At 38.7% G+C, this 14340-nt stretch overlaps 1 protein-coding gene and 1 long non-coding RNA gene across 4 annotated transcripts; one reads left to right on the forward strand and one right to left on the reverse strand.

Annotated features, from left to right (window-relative positions):
- Positions 1 to 368: 368 nt before the first annotated feature.
- On the reverse strand, positions 369 to 3309 carry LOC103134248 (uncharacterized). The gene is made up of 3 exons (XR_475816.2): positions 2236 to 3309; positions 1874 to 2152; positions 369 to 1794 (listed from the first exon to the last, which is right to left on the reverse strand). It is a non-coding gene; the product is annotated as an uncharacterized LOC103134248 (long non-coding RNA).
- Positions 3310 to 7122: 3813 nt separating this feature from the next.
- Positions 7123 to 13431, forward strand: slitrk5b (SLIT and NTRK-like family, member 5b). 3 transcript variants are annotated; one of them, XM_016668606.1, is made up of 3 exons: positions 7123 to 7468; positions 7816 to 7928; positions 8327 to 13431. In XM_016668606.1, the coding sequence occupies exon 3, from the start codon at positions 8382 to 8384 to the stop codon at positions 10980 to 10982; it is 2601 nt and encodes an 866-aa protein (XP_016524092.1). In that variant the 5' UTR covers positions 7123 to 7468; positions 7816 to 7928; positions 8327 to 8381; the 3' UTR covers positions 10983 to 13431. The 3 variants fall into 3 exon arrangements, with proteins under 3 accessions (XP_016524092.1, XP_007546472.1, XP_016524093.1); XM_007546410.2 differs by having other exon boundaries at positions 7123 to 7464; XM_016668607.1 differs by lacking the exon at positions 7123 to 7468 and having other exon boundaries at positions 7548 to 7919.
- Positions 13432 to 14340: the final 909 nt, after the last annotated feature.

Raw genomic sequence — 14340 nt, forward strand, 5'->3', positions numbered from 1 at the left:
CATTTTAGCAGTCGCAATATTAAGTGGAAGAAAAAAAGCTTCTACAAGGCAAAGGATGATGTGCTCTGAAATTTATCAATGTTAACCATTTGTTTTAGTTAATTTTCATGGTAAAGGCTCAAAGAAAATGAAACCCAAAGACAGGAAAATGTTTCCATGAAAATTTTAATATTAAACTTCAAAATCTTTCAATGGAAAAATGCTATGATGCGTTCTGTACAATCATGGAGAAAACTGCTGACTTTATACTTGTCCAGCATACAACCATCGACCCCCTACAAAAGGTAAAAAAAAAAAAATAAAAAAAAATAGCCTTTTCACAAAGTGCTGAATCTGAGCATAGTAATGGAAAGACTAGAGGAAGGAAAGAGTGTGGTACTGTAGAAAGTGGTGCAAAAACAGCAGGGAAAACTGCACACTTGTGAGAATTGTAAGGCAAAGCCAAATCAACAGTTTCTGAAAGAGTCACAAGGTTTCGGTCGTCAATGGAGTCAAAGAGTAACTACACAGAGACTTATCCAGGAGGAAGGGTTAAACTATCACATTTCTTGTGTTAACGATACTGAACCAGAGAAAATAGCAAACGCCTCTAACCAAGATCAAGCAGAGAAGTCTGGACTGTTGCTGGGTGGCCCGAACACTTTTCAGATGAAAATGATGTATAACTTTTGTTTAAAAACAAACAAAAAAAAAAAAAAAAACAAGGGCCAAATGTCTGGAGGAAGAAATACATGATAATCCAAGATGCTTGGAGTCCAATGTGAAACAAAATTACAAGAAAAATTTGGCTCACTTTATGATTCCCTCCAATGACAAGCTTTATATTAACAGATATTGAAGAAATTTATATTTCAGTAAATCAGTTTACAAAGAAAAACGCATTTTATGGATTCATTACACACAGATGTTTTTTTCAAACATTTATTTTTGTTCGTCATGAAGATTTCTACTTACAGTTAATGAAAAGATGACACTTAGGATTAGAAAGTTACATCAGACTGGCGATCTGTTCAAGGTGCACCCATTTTACCCCCAATGGCCGCTGGAATAAGGCTGCAGCCCCCCAGAAACCTTACAGGGATAAGCAGGTAGAGAATGGATGGATGGATATTACATCAGACCAAAGAAAAAAATATATTACAGAAATGTATGCATTTAATGGAAAGTATGCTTAATATCTGCTTATTTTTAAAGATACTTTTTTATGACAAATGTTCCTCTTTGAAACCCATGCTCCAAGTTAATGAATATTTTCCAACTGGACTTGGTTTCTGCCAGTACTGCTGAAAGAAGCATCACCTGGTTCAATGACAATCACGTCACTGTTCAAACTCAGCTGGCCTTATCCAATTAGAGATTTTATTTTTCATTTTTAAGACGACTGGAGGCAGTGGGCCCAATAACAATGACAAGATAAAACCTGCTATCAAAGCAGAGCCATAGTTCTGATCCTATGCATGCCATGCCGCAAACACACACTCTTGGATTGCTGCTGCATGTTAAACACTTGCAGCAGCAATCCAAAAACAGCCCCAACTAATTCATCCAAAAACAGCCCCAACTAAATTTTATGCATGGGCATGCTTTTCACTGGAATCACATTTCTATAATTGCAATCCTTTTTTTTTTTGTATTTCTCTTTTTTAATATCCCATGATTGAGTGTCATGTTGGGTTTAATGTTTCGAGCCCACATGCAGAAACACTCAGAGGACAAGTAAATGCAATTAGTTTATTTACAAGCGACTTGACAGAGCAACAGTAAGGATGACTGCGACCAGGAACTCCGAAGGGGCTGCACACAAAAAGGGAGATGGTGAGTTCAATGACGGTGGGAAACTATGAACACCTGGAAATATTGTTTAATGGCTTACTTGTTGTTGAAGGTTTTGGTACCAAGTTGTGGAGATTGTGATGAGACAGTCGGTAGGCCGAGGACGGAAGTGGCGTTGGAGGGCGAACAGGTAAGTCAGGGTGAGGGCACCGAGGAACAGCGAGGCGGACTTCCAGCCAGAGACTTGTTGGAGGTAAGTTCACAGAGGAGATGGTAGTGATACTCGGGCTTCCAATGAGTAAAACTCACGGCGTCTCGAAAAGAGTAATCCAGGGCTAGTGGACTCGAGGGAACTTTCCCAGAGGCACTTGAATTTGTCCTGAAAAAAAGAGTCGCAAAGGTCAAAACAATACAAAGGGAGCATGAAACGATTCTAAATTTTGACTCAGAGGGCTGGTGTACCACAAAAGGCAAACACTCTGGCAGAGAAGTACTGGAAGCCCGCTGCTCACGTACTCCTCCTGGTTGATGAAGATGATCCCAAACAGGTGCGTCCTGTTGAACCCCTCAGCACGCCCTCCTGACAAACCCGAACCGCTGGCGCCTTCTGCTGGACAGTAGGTGATGCTGAAAAGGAAAACAAACTAACCCCACAACCTGGTACCACCCAACACTGAGAAACAACATTTTGGATTTCCCACTAACTGTCAGCCATAATCAGCACGGTTTTCAGATTGAAATATATCACTGTACAGAGATAATTAATGTAAACGCTTCCATTTTTCAGCTGATTTACTAAAATGAGTTAACTTATCGATTTCTATTCTAATTTGTACAGATGTCCTTGTACCTGCATTTCCCGTGTTGCATAAGAACTAATGCAACAAAGGCCAGTCAGAGCCCTCCTGGTAGACGGTGGCAGAGCATTTTATTGGGATGCTGCAGCTGGACGCACATGACAAACTGCATTGTGCCATCTACATAGAGAATAAATCAGAAGAGCTACCCATCATCCACTGTGGCATGGCTCCAACTCCATTTGTGTATGTCTGACCTTGGAACACATAATTGTTAGTCATCATCATTTTCCCTCATTCACTTGGTACATGTGTGCATTAGTGCATGTGTGCATGCTGCCTATGTGTTTGTGCAGCACACTACTTTCTGCTCCCAGTTGGTGAAAGATTATGTTCAGTGTCATGGAAGACTCAGAGAGATACTAAATGAAGCTCATATCATGCATCGCCTCATATTCCTGCTACATGTTTTGACCAGGGATGAAGATTTATTGTAATACTGCAAGAGAAGCAAACATAAGCGGGACCAAAAATGGAATGGAATGCAAATAAGCAAATTAAAATTGGGCAATAAAAAACACTAAGCAGAGTGGCTGATATTTGACTGCAACGAGATAAAATCATATCTTATCATATTTAAACTCCGCTAAAACATCAGTGCTAATTTATGCAGAAATAGAGTTATAGTGATAGGCTTAGCGAGCGGTAAAGGCCCACACTGAGGAAGAAAACCTCTGAAGGCAGTGGAAACAGAAGCAAAAATGAATTGCATGCACACTGAATGCCGCCGTCATACTCTTTAGCATGGGCCACAGGCAGTGTCCCTGATGCGCCTGCTCTCATCCCATGTGAGCAAGAGCCAAGTGGAGAGTATGATGGATACAGCTCCACGAGGACACAGCAGTATGCAATGATACTTGACATGTTTCTGCCTCAGTGCTAACCCATCCAGATAAAAAGTGCCAGACAGGTAGTGTTTTTTTTTGTTTTTTTTGTATGTGTGTGTGTGTGTGTGTGTATGTAGGTGTGTGTGTGTAGGTGTGTCTTTCTTTATCATTTGCTGTATCACTGAACTAACAAAATATTTAGTATGCATCATGTGTCTCCAGTTCAGATCAGAAGCATTTAAATAATTAACACTGATTATGCCTGAAAGCCTATTCCATAACTGTTTGGTTTTCATTAGGGCCGACTGAAAAACATGCACACAGGGTGGACAATGACTCACACACTATGACTCAGTTTACCTTTTAGAATAAACACACACACACTGTTACGCTTTTTTTTTTTTTTTTTGTAAGCAAAGCTTTTAATTATTGTAATCTCCCATTTAGCACATTCGGATTAATCCAAATAGCTAATTATCACATTGGTTATGCATTTGTTGAACTTTATAGCTGCAGTCTACTCCATATACATAAGCCCTTCTTGAAACTAATCAGTGATGATAATAACAATAACATAGGGATTTGATGCTGCTGAATTCTACTTATGTCACAGGAAGCACCAAAGGGCTATCTTTTGTTCTTCTGACTCAATTCATTTCAAATCAGTTTATTTAAAAAGTGACAATTCACAACAAATGTTGTCTCAAGGCAATTTACAAAAGGAGTCACGTCAATCGCACATTAAGTCACACATATACATTCCAATTAAACTTAGCTATCATCATATCCAATTGCATCATGCAAAGTACTGGATTGAGCATCAGACTGCAGTATGTTTGTATGGCATATACATTTTTGGAGAACACTATTTTATTGTATAAAAATTTACATTTTACTGCATTCTTACTTATGTTGTCTGTTTTCTGTATGTCATGTCGCTGTTGCCCAATAGCTTAACAAATCTGTGATCAATAAAATACGTTTCATCTTATTATTTTAGCAGATAATAAGTCTTTAGCCGCTCACATAAAGATTGTTGGAGACAGGCTTCAGTGGTCCGGCAACCTTGGAGAGATCAGTGGGTGGATGAATCGACAGTTTAAATCTGCATGCCAGGTTATTTAAACACTTGAAATTACCCTGAGGTGTGAGTGTTTGCATGCGTGATTCTTTGACCTTGGTTGTCGAGTGAACTGACTCTTTGTAGAAAGCAAGAAGTGCTGAATCTTCTGCTGACCTCTTTTATTTTTTAAAGACAACTAAGTGTAGTCCCTTTCTTTTAGCTATTTCCATATTTCAAGTAAGTTTCCCTTTAATAAAATTAACATTTGTAATGCATTGTGACTACATTTTACATTGTACCATAAATAATGTCTATTTGTTTGACTTACGATCAAAGTGCATTTCAGTTTGGACTGTCACTGTGTTGCAAATTTAATGTATTATTTTTACCCTAGGACGTAAGTAAGTAAAGTTTATTTATAAACCGCCTTTCAAGCGCAACATTAATCCTAGTGAAGTTCAGATGTGGCTCTAGAGGAATTTAGCTTGAAGGGTATTGCCTTCTTTTGGGGAGGCTCAGTATACAAAGATTTATGTCACCTTTCTAATAAAACACCTTTGTTGTCCATTAATGCAAAATAAACAATAGTGATGAAAACAGTGACATGTAGAAAATGCTGAGTCATTATGTTTTGAATTAGCTCATATGTTGGAGAAATCTAAGAAACTAATGTTTCCAATTTCTGTAGTCTAATCGTTTAAATACAAAATCAAGCAATGGTGTCTGAGAAATAAATTGTATGTTATAGCTAGCATATATTGCATATGCTAGCTATAACACAGACAAAAGTATTTTAAAGTGTGAATGAGAGTGGAAACCCTGCCCTGATACCTGCCTGTTTTTATTTTAAATCCTCCACAGAGTCAGCAAATTAAATCTGAAGAGAAAAACTTTCCCACAGTTTAGGAGCCACAGACTGAGAGGCTCTGTCCTCCTTAGTTTTTAGTTCAGTGTGTTGAGCAACCAGGAGACTCTGGGCTTGGGACCAAAGGCCATTTGCAGCAGAGTGTTTGGTAAAAAGCTGACACAAATAATCAGGAGTCTGGACATTCTGAGATCTGAAGGTGAGAACAACTACTTTAAGCCAAATTCAAAAATCCACTGGGAGCCGGAGCACATGGTATAAGACTGTGGTGAATATGAACGTATTTGCTAGATTTAGTAAGAAGGCATACTGCTGCTGCATTCTGAATGGCCTGCAGACATGAAACTGATGATCTGTCCAGATCCATAAAAATGACATTACAGTCGTCCAAATGTGATGACACAAAAGCATGAATAATTTTCTGCTCTGGAGACCAATGTCTCGCAATGTTTTTTTTTTTGTTTTTTTGTTTTTTAATAAAAGAAACAGGAATGAGAAACAGCTCTAATGCGAGAGTAAAAGCATAATGAGGAGTCAAATGTAATCCTAGATGTTCTTACACTGTATTTGATTACTGGGCAAAAAATAAGGAACTGTCTAATTGATTTTAGAATGCAGGTGAATAGATCCTAATATAAGAATCTCTGTCCTATTTGTGTTAAAAACCCGAAAATCGGTGCAGTTAGTAGCTGCTTTTCCATTAAGTAAGAAATTAAATTAAAATCACACATGATTAAGCTTGTTCACACAATACATAATTTAAAATCATGGCAGCAACGGATGTAAACAAATATATATTTATTAGATTAAATATAATCATGATTCAGCCATGACAGCGCTCATCATCTATCAGCCATTAGGGAAGACATTGGAGCAATAAGCCTGGGCAGTGGCTACGTATGCAGTGTTTTGGCAAAACTGTAATCGCCGATTATAGAGAAGAGCAACGGATTCAATATGTTGGAATCCATAGTTCAACTTTTAATGACCTGTGTGATGCTGATAGAGCTCTGGTGGAACCAGCTGCTCATTGTCCAAAAAAACCTAAAACAAACCATCATCCTCCTGCCACTTCCTTCGTCATCGTTTCCGGGTGTTGATCACATGACTCGTGTGATGCGAACAAATTATTTTCATTGCAGTTTTGCAGATTACACCTACTTTGATATGACTGCAGAACCACCTCATCCCAGCGAAGAAACTTAATATCGAAAAGTTTTTTTTTTTTTGTTTGTTTGTTTGTTTCCATTAGGTAAACTTCTTTTCATAATTTCAATTTGCACAATTTTATGGTTAATAGAAATGCAGCTAGTCACTGATCTGACATAAACACTGGATAACATGTTTACTCTAGCAGTAAATTAGTATTGAGTAATTAGTTCACCATTCTTTGGTGTGATTATTTGTTGTTTGCACACTTTTTCCTTTGTTTTCAATTAAATAACAATTTCACTTAAAGATTTAAAATATTTACTATGGAGCTGTTAAGTTTGGTGCCTACAAGCAACAACGTTGCCATGTATTAAAAGCAGAATCTAATTAATTGATCTAGTCGATTCAGATTAGTTATTGTTATTGTGATTAAATGTAATAATAATAATAGTAATAATAACTATTGTTTTATTATTATTATTCCTATTATATGAATATTAAAAGCAGAATAGTTAATATTCATAATATTCGTTCTACGTGTAATGTAGAAAGAAAGAAGTTACAACAGCACCTTATATCAGTTTACTTTGGATTAGTCCAGATCCACAAGCTACGGGAAGGAAGAGCCAGAGTGATGGTGGAAAAGATGTAATCGATTCATGTCTCTAAAAAGACAGACAGTGACACGGTTATCCTTTTTTTTTTCAGGCTGCATCGCTATCTCCCCCCTGCAGGCATTTCTTATTCCAGGTCTGGCAGATTATATGAAGAGCTGATGCAACTTGGCGTTGGCAGGGCGTTTTTTTTTCTTCTTCTTCTTTTGTTTTGGGTTTGTTTTCTGCATGAATAACCAAGACGCGTTGTTTCCGACGCAGGAAGCACGTCTCAGACTTTAAATCATTGATATCTTTGGCGGACTTCTTGCTGGTAGGTAGGTCAACATCTTTTTTGGGGGGTGGTGGGGGTGGGTTGAGGAATGAGTGACGGTGGAGGGTGAATTTAGATGGGGGTGCATCTCTGCATGATGCTCCACTGAGCTGATTTTTTTGTGCATGAAATGACTTGACATCCTCTCGACCACCGAGTGAGAGGCAGCGTGTTTGTGCGCGTCCAGAGAGAGGAAGAGAGAAAAAGAGAGACAGGGAAAGAGAGAGAGGGAGAGCAGCAACTTAGTTACCGAGCATCGCTGCCGTGTCTCCTCCGGCACAGCGAGCTGAAAGAGAAGCATTTGGCAGTTATGGTTGATCAGCGTTTCTTTCATCCTCTCCTGTGCATTAGTGACGACGGCTGCGTCTGCTTCCCTATTTCTGTTTCGCTTCGAAGGATTAAAAATAAAAAAGATGCGCTGAAGCACCCAGGAAAGACCCTACGTCTTCTTCAATGTGCGTGAGGTATGTATTTCCAGCTGGAGTTGGAGGGAAAATGATGCTGGGTGTCTGTATTGGATGTAAGACGCTAAATTTCTGTTAATCTGCCGTAATTAAGGTATATGGTTCAATTGAAAGCTTGTGTTTTTTGTTTATTTGCTTTTTCACGTTTCAGCAAGCAAATGCAATATGGCTTCTCTACACAGACATTTGTTTTGTTCTTAGTAGTTGCTCTGACCTCGCTTTGCTTTTTTTTTTCTTTCCTTTCCTTTGCACTGCTTAAACAAGTTCCTTTCAATTCAGAGTAAAGTTTCTTGATTGTAGGAGAAAATCTTGACTTGTGAGCTTTCTGATGTGAGAGTTGCTGTCAGATTCGCATTACGATGTGTTTTTGTTTTGTTTTGTTTTGTTTTTTATTCTAGATGACACTGAGGATACCTTAGCAGGACTACAAGTTTGGCCATTATTTGCAGGAAAATGCAGCTTTGGATTCCATATGTTTTGCTCGGTGCAACGTCAGTGTGCACCGTTGAAATGTCTGGCCATTATGGGGAAATCTGTCAAGAACTGTGCGCCTGTGAGGAAAGAGAAGGGATGCTTACAGTGAGCTGTGAAAGCCGAGGAATTGCAAGACTCTCTGACATAAGCCCAGTGCTCTTCTCCCAGTATCAACTGCTCCTTACTGGGAATCTTTTGACAAAGCTTTCTACCAATGATTTTGCTGAGTACAAAGGACTTACAATATTAAATCTTGGAAATAATGAAATATCAGAAGTTAAAGCTGGAGCTTTTAATGGACTGCAGGGATTAAAACGATTACATCTCAATAATAACAAAATCGATGCCTTGAAAGAAGAGTTTTTCCATGGCCTTGAAAGTCTGAAGTATTTACAGATTGATTATAATTACATCAGTCATGTGGAGCAAAATGCCTTCAGCAGACTTCGACATCTGGAGGTCTTGATTCTGAATGACAATTTAATATCTAGCCTGCCTGTAAACCTTTTTCAGTTTGTACCATTGACTCATTTAGACCTACGAGGGAATCAGCTCAAAGTGCTTCCCTACGTTGGTCTGCTGGAGCACATGAACAGTGTCGTGGAGTTACAGCTGGAGGAGAATCCGTGGAACTGCTCCTGTGAGTTGATTGCTCTGAAGACCTGGCTGGAAAGCATTTCGTACACAGCCTTGGTTGGGGACGTGGTTTGTGAGTTCCCATTTCGGCTTCATGGAAGAGACCTTGACGAGGTTTCGAAGCAAGAGCTGTGCCCAAGGAGAGCAATTGCTGAGTATGAGATGCCACCTCCCCCTCATCTGGGCATTGACGCATACTACAGGACCACTCCAGCTGTTGGCGCCTCCTTCACCGCATCTGGCATCGCAAGATCTTCATCGAGACCGACCAAGGGACCTCGTCAGTCAGCCAAATTAAAATCAAAACCCACCGCCCGTGTCCCGTCCAACAAGCCACAGAATTATGGTCAAATTGTGTCGTATCAGACCAAATCTCCAGTGCCTTTAGATTGCCCAACTGCCTGCACCTGCAATCTCCAGATTTCAGACCTTGGGCTGAATGTGAACTGCCAGGAGAGAAAGATTGAACAGATCTCTGATCTGAACCCTAAACCATACAACCCCAAAAAGATGTATCTTACAGGGAACTACATCTCTGTGGTGCATTGCTCAGATTTTATTGAGGCAACTGGATTAGATTTGCTTCATCTTGGTAACAATAGGATAGCTGGGGTAGATGATAGAGCTTTTGGCGATTTGACAAATCTGCGAAGACTGTACCTTAATGGGAATTTGATTGACCATCTTAGATCCAATATGTTTTATGGACTAGAGAGCCTGCAGTTCTTGTATTTAGAGTACAATGTCATTAAAGAAGTAACTGCGGACACTTTTCAACATGTCCCAAAACTTCAGCTTCTTTTTTTAAACAATAATCTCTTGAAAACTTTACCTGAGGGCACTTTTAATGGCTTGACATTAGCTAGACTAAATCTTCGTAACAACCACTTGCGGTATCTTCCTGTCAGGGGTGTACTTGATCAATTAACAGCCCTTGTTCAAGTCGATTTATACGAGAATCCCTGGGATTGCTCGTGCAATATACTAGATCTGAAGATGTGGCTGGAGCTGCTCAGCATGGGCACAGTTGTAAACAACGTCATCTGTGGCTCCCCCAAGAAGCTGGCTGGGGAAGATATGAGATACATTAAGACTACTAATGTCTGCCCTAATAACTCTGAGATACTTGCTTCTATGATTCCGCCCTCCGAGGAATCCTTCCCGGGGAGCACTATCACTATAGAAACATCTTTAGACTCCGACACTCAGCTCAACACTATTCCTTTATCTGTAATGATTCTTGCCCTTCTCCTCTTATTTATTGTGTCTGTGTTTGTGGCTGCGGGACTGTTTGTGGCTACAAAAAAGAGACGCCAGAAGAGTCAAAGTGAGCAGAATGAATCGATGAATGCTTGCATTAGCTCTCTCAACATGGAGTACGGCCTTTACAAAAAGGCATCCATTCCCAAAGTAAGAACATCAGCTGGGCATGTATACGAGTATATCCCACCTCCTACTGAAGCCACATGCAGAACTGGTGCACAAACCCCCATGGACAACAAAGCAGTGGATGGATTTAGAGACTTTGACGAGTTAAGCAGCGCCTTTCTGGGTAACCTCGATGAAGAGGCAGCCAGTAACGTGATAAGCTCGGAGTACAGCGCCACCACTCCAGAGCCTCTTAACAAGCCATCCACCCCTTACCGAGACGATCCGTGCTACTATAGAGACGTACTTGAACCTGACAAGAACAGACGCCACAGCAGCACGTTACCTTGCAGACACGGTGCGCACTCAGCAAATCAGTATACCTCAGACTTTGATGCAAGGCATCAATATGTGCAACCAGACAGAATACAACAGACAATATTGTATTGTACAACGCCGAGTTCCGTTTATGTGGAACCCAACAGGAGCGAGTACTGGGAACTGAAAGCAAAGCTTCACCTTGATCCAGATTACCTCGAGGTTCTGGAAAAACGAACTACATTCACACAGTTTTAAAACACCTGTCCTCGCGATGATCAGTGCGGACGCATTTGTGTGGTAAAGGGACAATTTTCTCAATTCAGCAAACTGCAGTGCAAGATATTAAATGCTTTTTTTTCTGGGAATTATGCTTTACAGAGTGAGTGATACAAGAGGGCAATTATTCATTTTGAAGCGCCACTTAACACTTCAGTCCAGTGTGGTTTGCATTTGAGTTTGAATGTGCAAATATCAACATAAAACTCAGATTCAGGGCTCTTATGACTCACCCTTTCACTGAATTCACCCTGAAGAGAATCACTGTCAATAATTTGAGCCTGAGCTTTAACTCTGAAATTGGCTGCATTTTATGAGTATTAATGAGCCATGAAGACGATACGTTCTTCACCTCTAAATAAGCTTATGCTATTTGACAGCGATACACATAAGGCAGCCAGTTCTGCCAATTTTCTTACTTTTTTGTATGAAACCCAAGCATTGAAGTTCAAGTTAAATTTTATTGATTTATACAAAAGTCTTCATCAAAATGTATCATTCAAGATTAATAACTGTAGAACAATTATATGAAATACATTAATATTCTTCATTTTTACCACAAACATAAATTATGGATGCAGTGAAAGTCTCCACTCCAGCAGATAGGTGGGAGAAATGTAATGATTATCTGTACCATGACAGTATTACACTAGCCTTGTTTGTATACTTAGACCCTTCTGGTGATAACCTTTCATTTCCCAACCAGCAGAAGTTTTAGGTTAAGTTAATACTTGTTGCACTTGTGATTAGTAACCAAAAATTTGTATCAGTTCGGATGTCTTTATTTCTGTTCTCCGCACTGCAAATTTGTACAAATGCAGTTTCTGCAACTTTACTACACATAAATGTACATCCATTTTAAAATTTCCTTAAATCAACACCAAAGCAATCTAAAAAACAAAAAAAAAGCATAAAAACATAAATATGCAACGAAAACCCTGTTAAATGTTTGATTTATACTACCTGTATTCCTTGTGCATCTGTGCAGCTGTATTTCCATAACACCACATTTAATGCTTAGTGCAAAATAAAAGTCCAATCTGCTCGGTGTGAACTAAGCGTGAGCTATAGCTGCTGACCCACAACAAGACCCCTTGTCAGTGTCAGGTTTGGCATAATTTAGATGATGAAATTATATACATTAGCTCAACCTCATCAAAGAAAGGACACCAGTGTTTACTGTAATTACCATTATGGAAAAAGTGGGTGAGTAAATTAATTTGAGTAAATTTTCCTGACCAACAGTTGAGTCTTGTTTCAGGCTTAGAAAGGGCTGCAAATAGATTTATTTACACACCAGGCTGGAATGTGTATAGGAAAAAGAAAATGAGAATTTTAAAATAATAATTCTGCAAGAGACTGAAATAGAAATATTCACCTGAGCCTGACTCCCCAGCAAACTAGAACTCAAGTATAGTATTTTCTTTGTTTGCTTTAGTTGGTAGCATTTAACTGCCAGAGCTGGGAAATAAATTCAGCAGTAGCTCATTGTGACGTGAAACTTTCACGTCATAGCGAGATGTAAAACTTGTTAAAATGCGAAAATGTTCTCATTTTAACGATATACTGCTTCTGAATTTATTTCCAAGTTCTGGCAGTTAAAAGCTTCTGTAAGTTTGTCCTCAGTGTTTATTGTTCAGGACCTGCAGTGTACATACAAGCAGAGGGACATCTTTTAATAAAGACCTCACTTGTTAACTTACAAAAGGATGAAGCAAAACTCGAAAAAATTCAAGAGGTTGTCTAATGTGCTGAAATGAAGTTATAAAGTGGTGTATTTCAAATCAAAGTGATTAATTTTGCATGTTAATGCTGAGAATTATGAAATTTTACCTGGTTCTGAGACATAAAAAAAAAAAGATCAAGTAAGTAATCAAGTCGGTATTTTTCATTTCTATAAAAGTCATCTCAATTGTTGATTTTACTGTTGCTTGCAAATACTTTCGAGTTTGAGATGTCCGGGAACAGCAGCAGTGTGCATAATGCCAGTTTTCAACCCATGGCACTGGGTTGAAAACTGGTTGAAACACATTTGCATTTGCACGTTCATGTATAGAACTGCACAGTGACCCAGTTGTCCATGGTGTTGCCTTGCAGCAAGAAATTTCTGGGTTTAAATCTCGGTCAGGACCTTACTGTGTGCTGTTTGCATCTTCTCCCTGTGCAGGTGAAGATATTCTCTTCCAAACACCAAAAATATTTGAATGGAATGAATTGGACAGCTTAAATTGCCCATCAACATGCGTGTGTGTTCATTGTCATTTGGCCTGGTTGCAACCTGCCTCCTGAAAACCTGACACTGGTTTAACTGGTATGTTGTTCGGAGTTGGGTCTATTTCATGCTTTGTCTTAATATTCCTTTTATTTAGAGAAAATTTATTGGCCTCAGGCATGTGTGAGCATCTGTTAAACAACTATTTTTATATTAGAAAAAAAACAAACAAACTCCTTTATATATATATATATATATATATATATATATATATATATATATATATATATATATATATATATATATATATATATTTTATTTCCTTTTCTTTATTAATAGAAGTTGAGAAAATGCACTATTGACTCTACTGATCAATGATGATGTCACTTTTGTAAATTCACAACACAGAAACATGCATACAGCCACTGATTTGGTCTGGTAAATGCAGACAGAAGGGTTACATTATGTTACAAATTATTTACTATGCATAGATATAGATGACACTCGGACAATCTGTTCATTTCTCAGTTGTCACCGAACCTTTATGATGATGATGATGCCATCTTTTCAAATGTGGCACCTTTACTTCAGTCATTTGCGTCTTTATGGTGAGGGATATTATACCCCACGTAAGAGCTGTTTGGTAGAAAATCATAATAAATGACTGGTTAATCGGATAAAGTTATTTCTATGCATAAGACTTGCTTCAAAGGAAACTAAGCACATCATCCAGTCTTAATCTAGTCTAATCAGGTCCTGGGGTAATAGAGTAAGCCAAGAAATATGACTTTCCCTGAGAGTTAAATACGCAGTTATTTCTCAAATGCACTGAACTTGTCACCATAGCTCAGCCAATCAGAAGACATGCTGTTTTTACACTGTGTCTGCATGACAGCGAGTTTTATATTGCAGCATGATGCTAAGCAAAGAGGATGTCTTGATTTGTTGCCTTTCTTGTATCAACTTTGTCATGGATTTACTTGTTTTCTGATTAGAGCAAGTGTGCTAAACTATTCACAGCTGATGCATGATATGAACCTGCACAGCTATATTTTTATGTTTTTTTTTTCTTTGTTAGTATTCTGCTATAAAATGACAGTGGTGAAAACAGTACAAAATACAATG

The sequence above is a fragment of the Poecilia formosa genome, unplaced genomic scaffold, assembly GCF_000485575.1.
Source record: "Poecilia formosa unplaced genomic scaffold, Poecilia_formosa-5.1.2 Scaffold16, whole genome shotgun sequence".
Classification (NCBI taxonomy): domain Eukaryota; kingdom Metazoa; phylum Chordata; class Actinopteri; order Cyprinodontiformes; family Poeciliidae; genus Poecilia; species Poecilia formosa.